At 41.0% G+C, this 17,255-nt stretch overlaps 1 protein-coding gene across 1 annotated transcript in view; it reads right to left on the reverse strand.

Annotated features, from left to right (window-relative positions):
* PAQR3 (progestin and adipoQ receptor family member 3) overlaps nucleotides 1-17,255 on the reverse strand; it is a 34,792-nt gene that overhangs the window by 15,817 nt on the left and 1,720 nt on the right. The window contains exons 2-4 of the mRNA XM_040324994.1: nucleotides 14,566-14,773; nucleotides 7,526-7,688; nucleotides 3,667-3,822 (exon numbers count right to left, since the gene is read on the reverse strand). Of these exons, the coding sequence (XP_040180928.1) occupies nucleotides 3,667-3,822; nucleotides 7,526-7,688; nucleotides 14,566-14,750 (504 nt within the window). The 5' untranslated portion in view covers nucleotides 14,751-14,773. The remainder of the gene's footprint in view (nucleotides 1-3,666; nucleotides 3,823-7,525; nucleotides 7,689-14,565; nucleotides 14,774-17,255) is intronic.

Below are 17,255 nucleotides of genomic sequence, written 5' to 3' on the forward strand. Positions count from 1 at the left end.
TATGTATTCGTGCTACGCATGTAAATATGCAGGTTTTATGTGGATCGTATGCAAACAAGCATGTATGTAGCCCTTATGCAGTTATTTTGAAAATAAGCATGTATGCGTTTCTTATGCAAATAAGCATGAGCGCAGTTCAATGCAAACATGAATGTGAACAGTTTATATACGCAAACACGCAAGTAGGCAGTACAATGCAATTATACAAGTAAGCATGCCATAATGACATATTTTGCACCTGCCCAACTGCACTTAGCCCCATACTAGTTTTGCAGGATCAGCCAAACACATATGCATCCAATGCAGCTTTGACATATTCTGCAACAGCCCAACTGCACTTGGCTCCATACTAGTTTTGCAGGATCGTCCAAGCACATATGCATCCAATGCAGCTTTTACGCTGATTCAGTGCAACCTAAAAATAAGCTCCTGCAGATCAAGTGCACGCGATTTCTGGAGACACAACTCCTTAAAAATGCACCAATACCCATACAGATGTTTCTCCTGAGAAGCACAGAGTATGACCTGACCAGACCAAACAGTACACTGCCCCCATTGGCCACCGGTAAAAAAGACCAGACAGTCAGATCTATCTTTTTTTTTTTAAACAAGAAATACTGCAACTGCAGACTTACCATTGCTGCTTCAGGACTCTGAGTCATTACAAGAGTACAACATTCACCCATCACGGCAGGCTCTGTCTTAAACAGGGATCCTCAAACTACGGCCCTCCAGCTGTTGCGGAACTACACATCCTATGAGGTATTGTAAAACTCTGACATTCACAGACATGACTAGGCATGATGGGAATTGTAGTTCCTGAACAACTGGAGGGTCATAGTTTGAAGACCCATGGTCTTAAAAGACCTTCAGGAACTTGGCCCCCCTTGATTTGGGGTCTACTTCCCTGGACCTGTATAGCACCCTGCAGGAAAGCACCTTGATTAGAACAAATACTGCACAGCATTCCATTATGCAGGTTCCAGCGCAATAAGACTGCATTACAGGAAAACCTCAAGGATTCTTTTCTTGTCCAACTAGGCTCAAGTACCATCCATTTTAGGTGACAACTTTTCAAATTAATCCAACTGAAGTCAGCTGAACCTCGGTATGCCCCAACAGCACATGTAGTACATCAGTGACCACCACCTTACAGACACTGGCAAAAAACTGAGGTACTTCCTGTATAGGAGGGGTTATAGGGGAGGGGAGGACTTCCTGTTTGATTGATCTGCCAGTGTCTATTTACCTCTAGGTGGCACATAACCCAAATAGTTATGCTTATAACCGGCTCTGTGTCCTGTGATGTACGATTAAGAAATTATTTTTTTGTACTTACTTTGCACATAATTATTGGGTATTCACAATAAACACAGCTTCAACTTATTTGCTCAACTATGTTAACATTTACTTTTTTTATTAGCAATCATCTATTTTTTGGTTAATCAAATTTAATGTACTAAAGACCATTACATGTTACAACCTAACCAGCATCAGCAGAAATGGAGCTCCTAAGCTTACTATACTGGTGCACTGGAACTTTGGGTTTCTAGGAGTTTGTGATGGTAGCTATTTTGTAACTATAGTGCTTTGATGACATGATACAGGTAACACATACAATGATTTATATTTGGTGATTTTACTGCTACTTTTCTAATAATTTATTTTTATTTCAGATGCTCACATTTAATGTTGCTCAAAAATTGTTATTGCTCTGTATAAAAGGTACTTATGCCTAAAATTGTCAATACTAACAAATGCTCCTGACCACTACCAGATTTAAGCCTACGTTGCTTAAAGCAACCCCCTTATCTTTCCAAAGGAATGCAAAGTGGCAGTGTTTCTGCAAAAAGGCCCCTGACCCCCCATTTTTAACCTTGCCTCCCCTCCCTCATCGCTCTTTCCTCCATCACAAGTGGTGCTAAAATCGATTGGCTGCTAAGCCTAAGCACTGTCACAGGGGAAAAGGGCACATACACCTGCATACCTGAAAGTGACAGGTAGTGAAGCTGGCTGCAAGGGAGAAAGGAGCAGCAAGGGAGAGCAGTGCCTAGGTTAAGTCCAGGGACTCCAAACAAACCTTTCGGCCCCACGCCCAATCTCTATCCAAAATTACTCACCTCAACCTCCGAAACATCTCCAAGATACGCCCCTCCCTAACCAATGTCACAACAAAGCTTCTAATCCACTCCCTGGTTATCTCTCGTCTCGACTACTGCAACTCCCTCCTCACTGGCTTACCTCTAAATAGGCTATCCCCCCCTTCAGTACATAATGAACGCTGCTGCCAGGCTCATCCACCTTACAAACTGCTGGCATCTGCTACACCTTTGGGGGTTCTTGGTGATTTTCTAGCAAAAAATACTGATTTAAACTGGTAAACAAAAAGTGCCAGAACAGGCTTGGTCAGCAAGTGGTTATAAATGATTTCATATTGGGTTTTTTTTTACTTTGGGCTTGACTTTGGTGCACAGAGCATTATAGGTCTTTTTAAAAGAGCACAGAGCAGAAACTGTTTTCCTTAAGACTCTCTCTGATGATACCTTGTAAGGGAGCTGTATGACCAAGCTGTTTTAAGGATAGTATGGATTAAAGAGAAACAGAGACACCAGTCCCACCTTACTGGCTGTTAAGAAATAAAAAATATTACTAATATATATATATATATATATATATATATATATATATATACACACACATACACATACACACACACACATACTATATATATATATAAAATTGTGTGTGTGTGTGTATATATATATATATATATATATATATATATATATATATATATATATATATATATATATATATATATACACACACACACACACACACACACACACACTAAAAACAATATTTTTAACAAAAGCAAGACCTCTGCTGAACTCCCCCTTTCGATCATTATTCAGAATCTAAATTATGGTCACGCAATACCAGATTACACCTGTATATAGTGCAGATAATTCAACTAGGGAAAGGTATGTGTGGCACTACACTAAAGGGTTGCCAGAGAACTATGCATATATTTTAACTGGAATTCTCCTTTAAAGGCAATTTTTGTTGACCGGTATGATTTTCCAAAGGAAAAAGGATGGGCCATACACATATAAAAAGACAAAATGAATGCATTTTAGGGTTTTGTAAAAAAAAACAGTAATAACTTATTTTTTTCTATTTAAAGGAATATATAAGCTGAACTCATGCAGAATTCCATAGATAATCGGTTTAGAAATCCAGTGACAGTCCACTGACCCACTCAATTCCCCAATCAAAGACTATAGTTAATGAACCCCAAATGGCTTGGTTGACATTTGCTTTCCTGCCATAAAAGACTCTTTTTGAAGTACTGCTGCGTAAGCTATCGTAGTGCAGATGCAGTTGGCAAAGCGTGTTCAAACAGGACACACAGAAGGCACGAGTTCAAATGTCCCTTCACTCATTATTTTTAATATGGAAATTCACTCATGAAAATTATGTGGACTTCAGCTCCCAACAGTGCTCATTAGCAAGATAAATAAGATTCAAGGTCTGGAGAATTCAAAATAAAAACCTTGCCTGGGGCATTGGAATCCAATGTGATGGCTTAATTGATTTGAGCCAGAAAAAGAATGGTTTTCTTCACTGATCAAGTAGGAAAACTGAGAATGAATGATTACCTACATTGTTACAGTAGAAAGCATAAAACACCCCAGAGACATAGCAACCCAAGATGCCGATTGAAATGCCTGCGTAATCCAATGCCATCCATCGGCGGCTAGTTTTTTCTGAACGGTGACAACAAAAGAGGTGATATCCCACTGAACATAACATGCAGACCTAAAAAAAATAAGGATGCGTTTATTTACAATGTGCATTGCAAATGATTGAGAATGCAAAAGCCAAACCACTATCAGCACATCACGCAATTAAAGCCTTGTTACCTATAATATTTTTATGGCTGGTTCACACCAGTGTAGTCAACAAAATTATAACATGTTGCATTTTTCCTGTATGGAGCATATCTGGAGCATAGAAAAATGTACCAGCATGCACACGTCCTACTGAGATTAAATTTTTTTTTCACTGGAATGCATATAAAACAGACTGGATTGTTCTAAAAATGCATCAAAAATGCCCATGCAGAAACGCATCCAGAATGCAAAAATTGTAATGTGAACCAGCCTTCGGTCCTGCAATAACCATCTAATATATTGTCATGATTTAACCATAAAAAATCACTTTTATCAAAAGAAACCACTTTTTCAGCTGCTTAGTCTGCAAAAAGCTCAACGTAACATAAAAAAAAAAAAAAAAAGGCGCTCCTGCATAGTAACTTAAACAGCAGTAGCATACCCTAGAGCAGCCCTTTTCAACCTTTTCACTCAATCTTTGTCCCTTGAAATATTTTTCAGGTCACCTGCTAAAAAAAAAAGTCATGGGAGGAATGCACCCTATTGGTGATCAACGGACAGCTAAAGGGATCATTGGTGTCATTCTGCTGGTTTTGCCCCCTTTTACTATGCATGAGGACAGGAGAGTGTAAATTACACCAACCATGTACATATCCAGGAAGCTGGAAGAAATTAGGTGGGATAGTGTTACAATCTCTGACTCAGCCAATCAGAGTAAGCTTTGCATTCATTGACAGAATACAAGGCTGCCAATGATTGGCTGAGTGCTGTTTAGACTGACGCTACCTTGTTCCAGGTGCGAGACAGAAAGGTCTTGTCTCCCACCCGAAACACAGTGCTGTATACTGAATGTAGCGGAGGTTACATTCAGTTTATACAGCATACCCAGCGGACGCACATGCAAGTGAGGAAAATAATTTGTTTGGGCTAGCTTGGCCCAAAAACACTATTTAAACTAAAACAAAAGCGGAGCCTGGATATCAGCTTTAAAAAACAAATATTTTTTTTTAAAAATTGCAGCGCTATACACTCAACCTAAACATAACATAACCCTCAACATAAAAATTCATAATAAAAAAAAAAGAAACAAAATTAGCGATACAATAATTCAGCTTAAACAGTGTGACATATACCGTACTCAGCAAAAACACAGAAATATATTTGTACAGAAAGTTTTTTTGGGGACTTTGGAGGTGCCAACAACAGAATGAAAATCTATAAAAATACACCTGTATTTATACAGTTAAAACCTTTTGGTGATATAAAAATAGTCACAACAAAGCGTTAATTTTTATTTTTTTATCCTTACATGTTTCACCACTAAAGGCTTCCTCAGGGGATTTTGTGATAGTCACTATTCAAAAGACAAATTATACCGAAGTCATATACAATATGACAAAAATAAACAATCGGAGACAAATAACAAATTAATAAATGTTGTTGTTAGCCATCTAATACTCACCCAAATATTGTCTCCCAATGTTTTCAGACAGGGGCCAAAAGAAGGGCACTGCAGATGACACAAGGGGCACTGTGTGGCCACAGAGGGTACAAAAAAAAACAAGCTATTATATATAGTTAGTTGTAATTACTTAAATATTAATAAAGTGGAAAAGAAATTGGCACCAGATTATGCTGGTAACACATCAAATGTGTATATAGTTTTAAAGCATACGCAAAACATAAATTGCTAATGAAGAGTTAACCAAGGGTGCTAGATTGGAATGCTAATTATCCTTTGGCCCCTGTCTGGAAGCATTGGGAGATTATATTTGGGTGAGCATTAGATGGCTAAACATGGCTAACAACAACATTCATTTGTTATTTGTCTCTGTTTATTTTTGTCGTATTGTATATAAATTCGGTATAATTTGTCTTTTGAATAGTGACCATCACAAAATCCCCTGAGGAAGTTCTTAATGGTGAAACATTTTGAGATAGATATTCTACCATCACCGTTTCTGTGAAAGAAAAAAGAAACAAATGTTACGTTGTGACACAATCAAAATACAAGTTGCTTTTTCTATTTTTGATTAATATATACACACCAATCGTACACCCATCACCCCACCCCCAAAGTTTGCATGGAGTGACAGTTTTTGAGCTAGTAAGTAAAACTATATATTTTCCTTTCTATTCAAGTATTGAGCATGGCTCGGCTTTGATAGTAATATGAATTAATTGTTCTAGCTCCCCATATGGTCACTAGTATTCGCAAATTAAAATTATGATATCTTATCTACACGGTGATGTTTGTTGTTTCATCCGTGGATATTTTTATGCTGACAAGGTAGCTGTGTATGTTGTATATTTGTCACTCGAATATGACAGCGGCTAATGTTTTTATCTATACATGTTATTATTACACAATGTCTGATTGATGTGCTTTATTATAGATAGTGAGATCTGTTCCTTCCAACCACCCCTGAGTGTGTCCTGACGAAGCAAAACGTGTTGATACACAGGCGCTCACTGCTGTCTATATGGTGTCAACATTTTGTTCACGCCATATATCTATGTCTATTGTGTGTTAATTGTTTTTTTTTTGTTCATTCTTTTGATACTTGCTCTGTTTGCGATTAATTGTTATCAATAAAATATATTTTTATTATACTATCGTCCATCTTGCCTCTATAGTCCGATTAGGGACACTTTTGGCCCCTTTTTTCTAATATTTACCCCTTAATACGGATATGGTTTCAGGAGTGTTTCTCTAATTCTATTTATATATATATATATATATATATATATATATATATATATATATATATATATATATATATATATATATATATATATATATATATATATATATATATATATATATATATATATATATATATATATATATATATATATGTATATATATATATATATATATATATATATATATATATATATATATAATTTTTGCTTATGAATTTTAGAATTATAGCAGATGGGATTTATACAAAATGTTAATACTTTTCATTAGTATATAGGTTGATAATTTGAGTGGAGAACCCCTTAGGAAAGATGGACCTTTTAGTTAGTATTAACTGCTGTTTTAGGGAAGTCGGTAGAGGAGGCATATAGATATTTGAGCCAACAGACTCCTGCCGTCTGAAGAAGTCTCCATAGACCTAACACGTAAAATGGTGTGCTGTGAGTGAACTCATCATGCAACACACAAAGTAGCTTGATGCACGTGAATTTGCTTTCATCTTAAATTATTTGACAGAGTTTTCTATTTTTACTCAGTGATATACAAGTGGTGGAGTGGAGGAGAAATGTAAGTGCCTGTTCACACCGAAAACGTTCCATGCACGTTTATCACACTGTGTCCCAAACACACTGGGTGAGCAATCAATCTGCTGCGGGCACCAACAGATTCCTGACGAAACCCCAAACACTGCGTCTGCATGCACTGAATCACATGGTACAACAGTACCATGCTATCCGGTTGCAGTGTGTTTTGATCATTAATGATTTTTTGTGGAGCAAGGAAATTGATGCTGCAGAAAGGGTTGGCTTCTCTTGGAACTTCAGAGGAGGACTTCTCTTTAGTGGTGTTCTAGCAGGCAATAAAAAAAAATTGGTGCTGGAAAACTATACCTTAAAAACAGTGTATTTATAACAAATAGGTTTACCTGGAAGCAGAATAGGCAGATAGAGCAGATAACAAAGTCTTCCCTGGAAGCATTTGCAGAAGGCAAAACAGACATCATGTCATAAATACCTAAACTAAAGAATAGTAGGAAGCCTAGCAAGTGACTCCAGATGTTCACAGTTTCATTGGACAAGATGAAAAGGCTGGAGAAGAAAAAACATGTTAAATTTTGTAAAGTACATTATACCATAAAGTTAATCTACAAAGAGCAAACCTAGGTGTCAAGTACAATAACCCACAGTATCCAATCAGTATACAGTTAAATACACTATTTTTACAGAAACATGATTACTGACCAATGGCTGCTACTGAAATTCGCACTTACATGGTTAAGCAAATAATAAAAAAAACATGCTCATCGGAACCCTCCCCCCTCCGGTGTCACATTTGACACCTTTCAGGGGGGTGCAGATACCTGTCAAAGACAGGTATTTGCACCCACTTCCGGGAGTCCTCACTGTGGGGAGTCTGTCATTTTCCGCCCCCACCCATTGTGTTCTGGGAAACACTTGGCTCCCAGAACACAACGGGGACCAGTGAGGACGGCGCTGCGCGACTCACGCATGCACCATAGGGAATCAGGCAGTGAAGCCGGAGCACTTCACTTCCTGGTTCCCTCACCGAGGATGGCGGTGGGGGCAGCAGAGTGACGAGCAATCGCTCGTCCTCTGCTGCCGACGGTGCTGGACTCCAGGACAGGTAAGTGTCCTGATATTAACCACTTAAGGACCGCTGCATGACGATATACGTCGGCAGAATGGCTGGGCACATCAATGTATATGTACGTTGCCCTTTAAGCCCAGCCGTGGGGTCACCGGCGCGCTCCGGCCTGAAGCACTGTGACCGCGGGACCCGCGGACCCGATCGCGCGCTGGAGTCCCGCGATCAGTCCCCGGAGCTGAAGAACGGGGAGATCTGTATGTAAACAAAAAAAAAAAAAAATCGCTGATCGCCGCCATTAGTAGTAAAAAAATAAATAAATAAAAATGCAATAAAACTATCCCCTATTTTGTAAACAATATAAATTGTGCAAAAACGAACCGATAAACGCTTATTGCAATTTTTTTTTACCAAAAATAGGTAGAAGAATACGTATCGGCCTAAACTGAGGAAAAAAAATGTTTTTTTTATATATTTTTGGGGGATATTTATTATCGCAAATAGTAAAAAATATAGCATTTTTTTTCAAAATTGTCGCTCTATTTTTGTTTATAGCACAAAATATAAAAACCGCAGAGGTGATCAAATACCACCAAAGGAACGCTCTATTTGTGGGGAAAAAAGGACGCCAATTTTGTTTGGGAGCCACGTCGCACGACCGCACAATTGTCAGTTAAAGAGCCGCAGTGCCGATTTGCAAAAAGGGGCCTGGTCCTTTAGCTGCATTTTGGTCCGGGGCTTAAATGGTTAAAAGTCAGCAGTTGCAGTATTTGTAGCTGCTGGTATTTTTTTTTTTTTTCGGCAGGAAATCCGCTTTAATCCCCACAGTTTTTTCCTAAATAAAAAAAAAAAAAGACCGAAATGTTGGAAAAAAAAAGGGTTTTCTTCCATTTCGGTTTTACATTTTTGCAAATAAATCTTTCTTCATAAATTTAGGCCAAACTGTATTCTGCTACATTTCTTTGGTGAAAATAACCCAAATCAATGTATATTACAAACTATGGTATATATAGTGCTTAGCATAAATGAGTACACCCCAACAGGTTTGTCAGACAAACTTTCCTATGGGACACTATACAGTACTACAAAATACTCCCACAAATGTGGGCCATTGATTACAACCAAGATTTGTTAATTTGCACACATAAAAAAAAGTACCGGTATTTCTCCAAACAAATTCATTCAAGACCATGTTGCAAAAATGAATACACCCCAATGAAAGTCTTAGGAGCAAAGCCTCGCTGAGAGGCTGAGCCGGGTGCCAGTTCAGGTACCTGGTGGGTCCAGGTTCTCCTTTAACACACTGTGATCAGAGCAAAATAGTGTTAGCATAGTAACATTGTACTACTCTCGGGAAGTTATCAGGATGTTGACGTCATCACACCTGCCGGGGTGTTGGATGTGATAGTTTGATATGCTATTTGACTTTACATGAATGTGAGTACATGCCTACTTTTTAAATAAATGTATTCTGATTGCTATACTATGAGCGATTTTCCTTTTCTCTTTTTTATGCTGTCTTATCTGTGGCTGAGCAGTGGATGGCCTGTTTAATCTGCTGGGAAGGACGGCTTTTAGTGGAAATTCATGCATACTTAACCATTCATCCAGGCAGCAGGCTTTGGGAGTGGAGGCTCTGATCAGGGTGGCATATTGTAGATGTGGAGGCTGACATATTCAATTACCCATGGAGGCGCACTCTCATTCATCAACTTATCCAGCTAACAAGTGGTTTGATTGGAGGCTGCTGATTTTTCCATCCATGGGACTTGTTCCTCAAAAGCACTGTTAGACCCCCTATGCCTTGGGGTTTAACCTTCTGGTAAGCAGAATTTGTGTTACATGGGTGGGTGCACTGTGGTGATTTGGAAGAGGAATTCCATTTGCATTGGACTTTTTTGATAGCGATATGTTTTTTTGGATTTTTTTTTTTACTTTTTAGCATACTTGTAGTGATTATTTTATGACAGCGCAACGCATAAATGGTTGTATACGGTTTATATTATTTGATGCAAGGATAATAGCGAGTGCAGCTGTCAACATTTGATTTAATGATACTGTAGCACTATTTAAGCTCTTATTGTACCCTATTATATTGTAGCCTATTATTCAAAGGAGTCAAAAGATCCTCCACCAGGAAAGCCAGATGATCCCTGGATCTAGAAACAAATGCGCTCAGTTTGTTGTTGAATCTGGAAGCCAGGTAGTCCACGTCACCCCAGGGTGAAGACACCATTCTCTTGAGTCCAGATATTGATAAGTAAGAAAGTGCGTTTGAAAATTCTTAACACCTGGGAAGTGCATGCCATCCAGGGCTGGAACATGAACTTCTACCCAAGACAGAATCTGATTACCATCTGGCAAAATAAACAAAACATCTGTATGTGTATTTGAGTGGTTGCCTGCAGATACACCTTTACTGCTCTCACTAGATCTAGAGAGTGCAATAATTTTTCCTCCGCTGTCCGCGGACCTGGAAAAAAAGAAAGCAGGACAATGTCCTGATTTAAATGAAAAGCTGACACCACCTTAGGTAAAAAGGCAGTATGGGGGCGTAGTACAATTTTGTCTTTGGGACAAATTAAGTAAGGCAAGAAAGAGCTGCTAATTCAGATACTCTCCTAGCAGAAGAGATAGCAATCAAAAAAGCCAATTTCCTGCTTAAAAGAATCAGCGGAAAATATGGCAAATAGGTTCAAAAGGTTGCTTCTGCAACTTGGACAATATTAAATTCAGACTGGCGGATTGATTCACAGTACCCCTGAATGAAAGCCCGAACTAGGGAATAAAAAATTTTAACCTTAGATTCCTGCTCATTTTGTCTAGGGGAATCGGCTAGTTGTTTTAAAATCGAAGCTGTACTTACCGTTGTAGAGAGCGATCTTCTCCGCCACTTCCGAGTATGGGCTGCGGGAGTGGGCGTTCCTATTTTGATTGACAGTCTTCCGACGGTCGCATCCATCGCGTCACGATTTTCCGAAAGTAGCCGAACGTCGGTGCGCAGGCGCAGTATAGAGCCGCACCGACGTTCAGCTTCTTTCGGCTACTCGTGACGGGATGGATGCGACCGTCGGAATCCTGTCGGAAGACTGTCAATCAAAATAGTAAGAGGAAATGCATAGATCAGTGAGAACTGATTCCAAGGAATTATTAGAGCATCCGATCCATTGGCTAGAGGATATCTCGTCGTGAATACAAAGTTGTTCAACTTCCTGTTGAACCTAGAAGCTAGCAGGTCTATATCTGGGGTCCACCATCTCTGGCATATTGCCTGAAAGACATCGGGTGGAGAGACCACTCTCCTGGTGACAGCTGCTGGCGACTCAGAAAGTCCGCTTGCCAGTTTTCTACCCCTGGAATGAAGATTGCAGAGAGACAAGGAACAAGATCTACTGCCCATGCAAGAATCTGATTCACCTCCTTCTGACCGCGGGTGCCTCCTTGGTGATTGATGTAACCTACTGCAGTAGCATTGTCGGATTGAATCCGAACTGGGTGGCCCTGTAACCTGTGTGTTCTGAGGTTTCTGAGGGCTAAGAATACTGCCCGCATTTCCAGTATGTTGATGGGCAGGCTCCTTTCGGTTTTGGCCCAGGTTCCCTTGGCTGAAGCTTCTTCTAACACTGCTCCCCAGCCCATTAGGCTGGCATCCGTAGACACCACCTTCCAGGTGACTGGGAGAAAGGATTTCCCTTTCCGCAAGTTCTTGGTTTTTAACCACCAACTGAAGCTTTGGCACACCTGTGAAGACAGGCACATGGGTAAATCCAGAGCTTGGATTGTGCCATGCTTTAAAGCGCGCGCGACCTAGGGCAAATGGCGGCTGTCCTGGGGCGAGGGGAAGCCTCCTCCTGCTTGATATTGACTGTGCTGTGGCGTTCTTGCCCAGCATCTGGAGGAGAGAAGCGGTGGCCGTTCTATGCAGAGCTCTGCAGCGGAGGAAGTGTGCTTGTCCTGTTGGGACTGACACTTTATAGAGCGTGGTGAGTAAAACTCAGCTCTTTACTCCCTCTAGTGGCAAAAAAAGAGAAGACACCGTACTCAAAATTGAAAAAGGTCCTTAAGCTTGTTCTTACAATTCCCTTTCCTCTTACCTTTATCCCCGTCGCAGGTTTTTCTGCTGAAAATTCAGACAGCACCAATCTTCACCCATCACGGCAAGTTTTATGTGCCAACCTTCAGAGATATGGGTTCCTATTTAAAGGAGACCTCTCCCCTGGGCCTTGTAAAAGACTCTTACCAGGACTTTTAGCATATGGAGCGAAAGCGCTGGACCCTAGAGCCCATAGAGCGCATAGCTTCTTTTACCCACAGAGGGTCTCTTTGGCAGAGCTTTCCTTAGCACATCCTACACGCGTCCATCACCTTAGACACTGGCGAAAAAACTGAGGTACTTCCCTGATGGGAGGGCTTATATGGAGGGGAACTGTCTTCAATTGGTTGTGCCAGTGTCCAATCACCGCTGGTGACCCTTAACCCATTATGTAATGAATGGCTCTGTGTCCCGTGGTGTACGATAAAGAAAAACAAATTGCTCTGAATTCTGAAATATTGAGAAATAAGCTTCCACCTGTGACCAAGTCCCTTGTACCGAGTGTGTCCAAGACTCCTACTCAGCCAGTCAGTCGGACATTGGTCTTGAGAACCTTCCAGGTCAGTGGGAAAGATTTCCCCCAGCCCATGACTAGACTTTGTAGGCCACTAGGCCATGATTTTGTGGGTCAGGCACATGTGTTGACCTATAGGCTGAGCCTTCTTGTCCCACACTGTTGGGTTACCATGATCTGGAGTGAAACTGGGCATATGGAACAGCTTAGAAGAAAGCCACCTTTAAGCCCAGGAGCCTTGAGCAAAAAAGTCAGTTGACTCCTGGACGGTAGCCTCTGAAAGGGAGAAGAGAGTTTGGAGCCCTTTTAGAGGTTCAGGATCCACCCTAACCTCTGCAGTTTGATGGACACTGACTAACAGAGTCTTTGTCAACTGTTCCCTCAGCAACAGTTCATCCAAGAATCCCACTATGGGATTCCCCAGAGAACAAAGCAAAGCAAATACAGTGGCTAGCACCTTTGGTAAAAACCTAAGGTGCAGTAGATAGACCAGAAGGAAGCTCAACAAATTGGTAATCATTGGGATATGCAAGTCGACACCTTTGATGTCCACAGAGGCCCGGAAAGCACCCCCAAATGGAGGAAAGCAAATATTTACCTGGAAGGTTCTATGCAGAAATGTTGTACTTGAAAGAAGGTGTTAAAAACCTCTAAATCCAGAATGAGATGAATGCTTCTTGTTGCTTTGCAACATACAGGATTGAATAAAGACCCGAGTCTTTTCTTTTTTGGAACCACAACCCTTGAGAAAGGAGCTGTACCACAGCAGCAAAGATAACTTCTAATCTCTGTTGGGACATTAGCAGGTTTGACAATTTAAAGCAGTATTGAGACAGAGTTGAAATTCAATCTTGTAGGCCCTGGATACCTCATTGTTGAGCCAAACATCTGAAATGTTCTGGGACCTAGTGGCCAAAAGGGCCAACAAGATGTCTCTCCACTTTGAGAGATTGCAAGGAGGACATGCTCACAGGTTTGGAGGATTTGGGAGTCCAGAATTTATGGTGGATTTACTTTGGACTTGGAGGCCTGGGACAAACGAAAGGAACTCTTTTTAGCCTCAGTGTTAGAGGGTTTACAGCTATGCGAGTTGGATGCAGTTCACATGTCTCCGGTGTGGCTGTGAAGTGCACTGCACAGAAATGCTGTGCGCCTTTGCTTTAGGGCTGAATTCAGGCGAAGATTCCACCCTGAAACGGAGAACAGGGATGGACAGTGTGTGAACCAAGTCTAAGACCCCTTTCACATTGAGCTGCCTGAGGCGGTAAAACACTGCTATTTTTAGCGGCGCTTTACCGCTGTTTTTGCTGCGCTTTTAACCCCCGCTAGTGCCCGAAAAGGGGTTAAAATCGCCCACAAAGCACCGCTACAGCGGCGCTGCCCATTGGGCCTCCTCAGTGATTTGATAACATTTTCCAGGGATTCACCAAAGAGGCATTTCCCATCAAAGGATATATGCAATAGGCATTTGTTGCGCTGATATTCTGCAGACCACGATTTGATGCAAATAGTACTCGACGTGTGTACTAAAAGGAGCCCCTTTCTGAATACCAGGTGAATAATATCAGCTAACAAATCAATACAGTAGAATAGAGCCACTGGCATGAGCTGCATTGGTTGGTGGACAGAGGAATCCACACGGAGAGATCAAGACATATCTTTGGACCAGATGCCTAAATACCTTGGTCTGAAAAGCCCCACAAGCAAACAGCTTTTCAACAAACGTCTAATATGCAGTTATTAGTTATCTTACCTTTTCAGACATAAACGGGATGGTAGATAAGCTCTATATCCATCGGTAATGTATGGATTATCTTTAAGAAAAACAGGAATCTGTTCATAGGTATAAAGTCTAATTCCCCGGGGAAGAAGAACTGGCCAATACTGGTAACTACCCAGCTCAATGTAGTGGGCACTTTTTAGCAGCTTCTGGTGCATGGTTGCAGATATTTCTCCGAGCCCTGAAACATAGATAAACAATGCATTAACAGGTGATTACAAACTGTGAATTCCATTGGCAAGAATCTGTGGATTTCTGGGGCTAGTATGACAGTTGTGTGTGAAGAGTCACATAGTCATATACAATGCAATGACGTTATTTATGTGCGACTGTTTGCACAGCCAGCGATTACCAGCGGTTAGGAACAGATGATCATGGCTGACCACAGTTTGCCTGCATCTGACCACGATCACCGCAGGTAAAGACTTCCTGTGAGAATGGTCATTGCATTGTATGGGCTGAATTAACCACTTCAATACCAGGCACTTTCCCCCGTTCCTGCCCAAGAAAATGTTCAACTTTCAGCACTGTTGCTTTTTAAATGACAATTGCGCAGTCATGCTGCACTGTACCCAAACAACATTTTTATCATATTGTTCCCGCAAATAGAGCTTTCTTTTGGTGGTACTTGATCACCTTTGGGATTTTTATTTTCTGCTAAACAAATAAAAAATAAAAAAAAGACAGAAAATTTAGATTTTTTTTTTTTCATTGTACTGTTTTCTGTTACAAAACTTTGTAAATACATTTCTCTTTCACTGATGGACACTGGTGAGGCTGCACTGATGAGGTGGCACCAATGAGGTGGCACTAATGCATGACACTGATGGGCACTGATAAGGAGGCACTGCAGGCATTAGTGATGGGCACTGATTGGCATCCCTGGTGGCCATGAGTGGCATACCTGGTGGTTATAAGTGGTGGGCATCCTCGGGGGGCTGCACTGATAATGGATCAGCGCAGATCCCCCCTGTCAGAGGAGCAGCGGATTGGCTTTTCCCGTTTACACCCTGATCAGCTGTGATTGGACACAGCTGATCACGTGGTAAAGTCTCTGTCTCTTGAATAGATCCTGGCAACGTAATGATAATTAGCAGACCCATTATGTGTAATTGATATTAAAAAAAGCATGCATTTAATGCATTTTATAGAAGACCATACATTGGATAATACTGCACCAACCAATTAAATGGGAGGCTTTAAAATGCGTCTTGAAGAGAATATTTATATCGCATGGATCAAGACAAAAAAAAGAAAAATTTAGAACTGCCGAACATTTAGCCTTATTAAAGAAGATCTCCGATTTGGAATCAATTCATAAAAATAGTAACAGTAATAGAATCAGAATTGAACTTGCCAATACTAGAAGTAAATGTATGCGTTATCTTGACCAGCATTCTTTAAAGTGGTTGTAAACCCATTTTTATAACTTTATGCTACGGGTAAGCCTATATTGAGGCTTACCTGTAGCTACCCTGGATATCTCCTAAACCTGCACGGTTTAGGAGATATCCCCCTGTGTCTGCATGTGCCGAAGTGATCGGTGCACTGAAGCAATGGCACGTCGTACCACTGCTTCAGTTAGATGTGCCATTACCGCGATACACGGACGTAAGCTCTAGGAGAGATGTCCGTGGCCGGGGGGGTCAAGGATGGCTGCAGGGGCTTCGATCTAAGGTAAGTAATACATAATGAACTAGTATGCTATGCATACAAGCTTATTATGTCTTTGTCTTGCAGTTTTTTTGTTTTTTTCAAAGGGTTTACAATCATTTTAAGAGCTCGGGATAAAACCTTGAGGAATTCCTACGAATATAGTAATAAGAGTGGTGCCTTTTTGGTGCATTCTCTTCATCTTAAGACATCATCTGTCTTGAAAGTATCTGTTCCTGGTAAAGGGCTGGTTTATACTAATTCAGCTATTGTAGAGACCTTTCACAATTACTATTCCTCATTATATAATATTTCACAAATTTACTCTTTCATAGGGATGGAAAAAAAAAAAAACTTCATATATGAAAGCTACAGCTCTGCCAAGTCTTGACTTGGCCACTAGCTCTTCCTTAAGGCCCTTTCACACGGGTGGGCCGTTCAGGTCTGGCAGTTTTTTAGGCGGACCTGAACGGGCGCTCTGTGCTCCTCTATGGAGCCACGGATGTCAGCGGCGACATGCCCGCTGACATCCGTGATCCGACCCACTCCGATCCGCCAAAGCGTGACGGAGAAAACCCTACTTTTCCATCCGTCTGGCGGATCGGATCAGATGACAGAGCGGCGCTCTAATAGGGCGGTCTCTGCATAGCGTGCAGAGACAGACCCGTCATCTGCCTGCTCAGCGGGGATTGACGAAGCGATCCCCGCTGAGCTAAAGCGGAGCCTGCACATGGACAGCCCCATGTGAAAGGGCCCTTAGGTTTTTTTTTTTCTGAGGAACTACTAACTTATTAAGACTGCAAAGATCGGTAAAGCACCAGGGCCAGACCGATTTTCTAGTCGGTTCTATAAAACTTTTGCGTCAGATCTGTCTCCGATTCTTTTGCATTTGTTTAATTCAATTAAAAAATCGCAGCCTTTCCCCCGGAAACACTGAAGGATTATATCACTGTTATTCTGAAACCGGGTATAGATGAAACAAATCCAAGTAGTTATCGTCCTATTTCCCT

Source organism: Rana temporaria, chromosome 1 (assembly GCF_905171775.1).
Source record: "Rana temporaria chromosome 1, aRanTem1.1, whole genome shotgun sequence".
Classification (NCBI taxonomy): domain Eukaryota; kingdom Metazoa; phylum Chordata; class Amphibia; order Anura; family Ranidae; genus Rana; species Rana temporaria.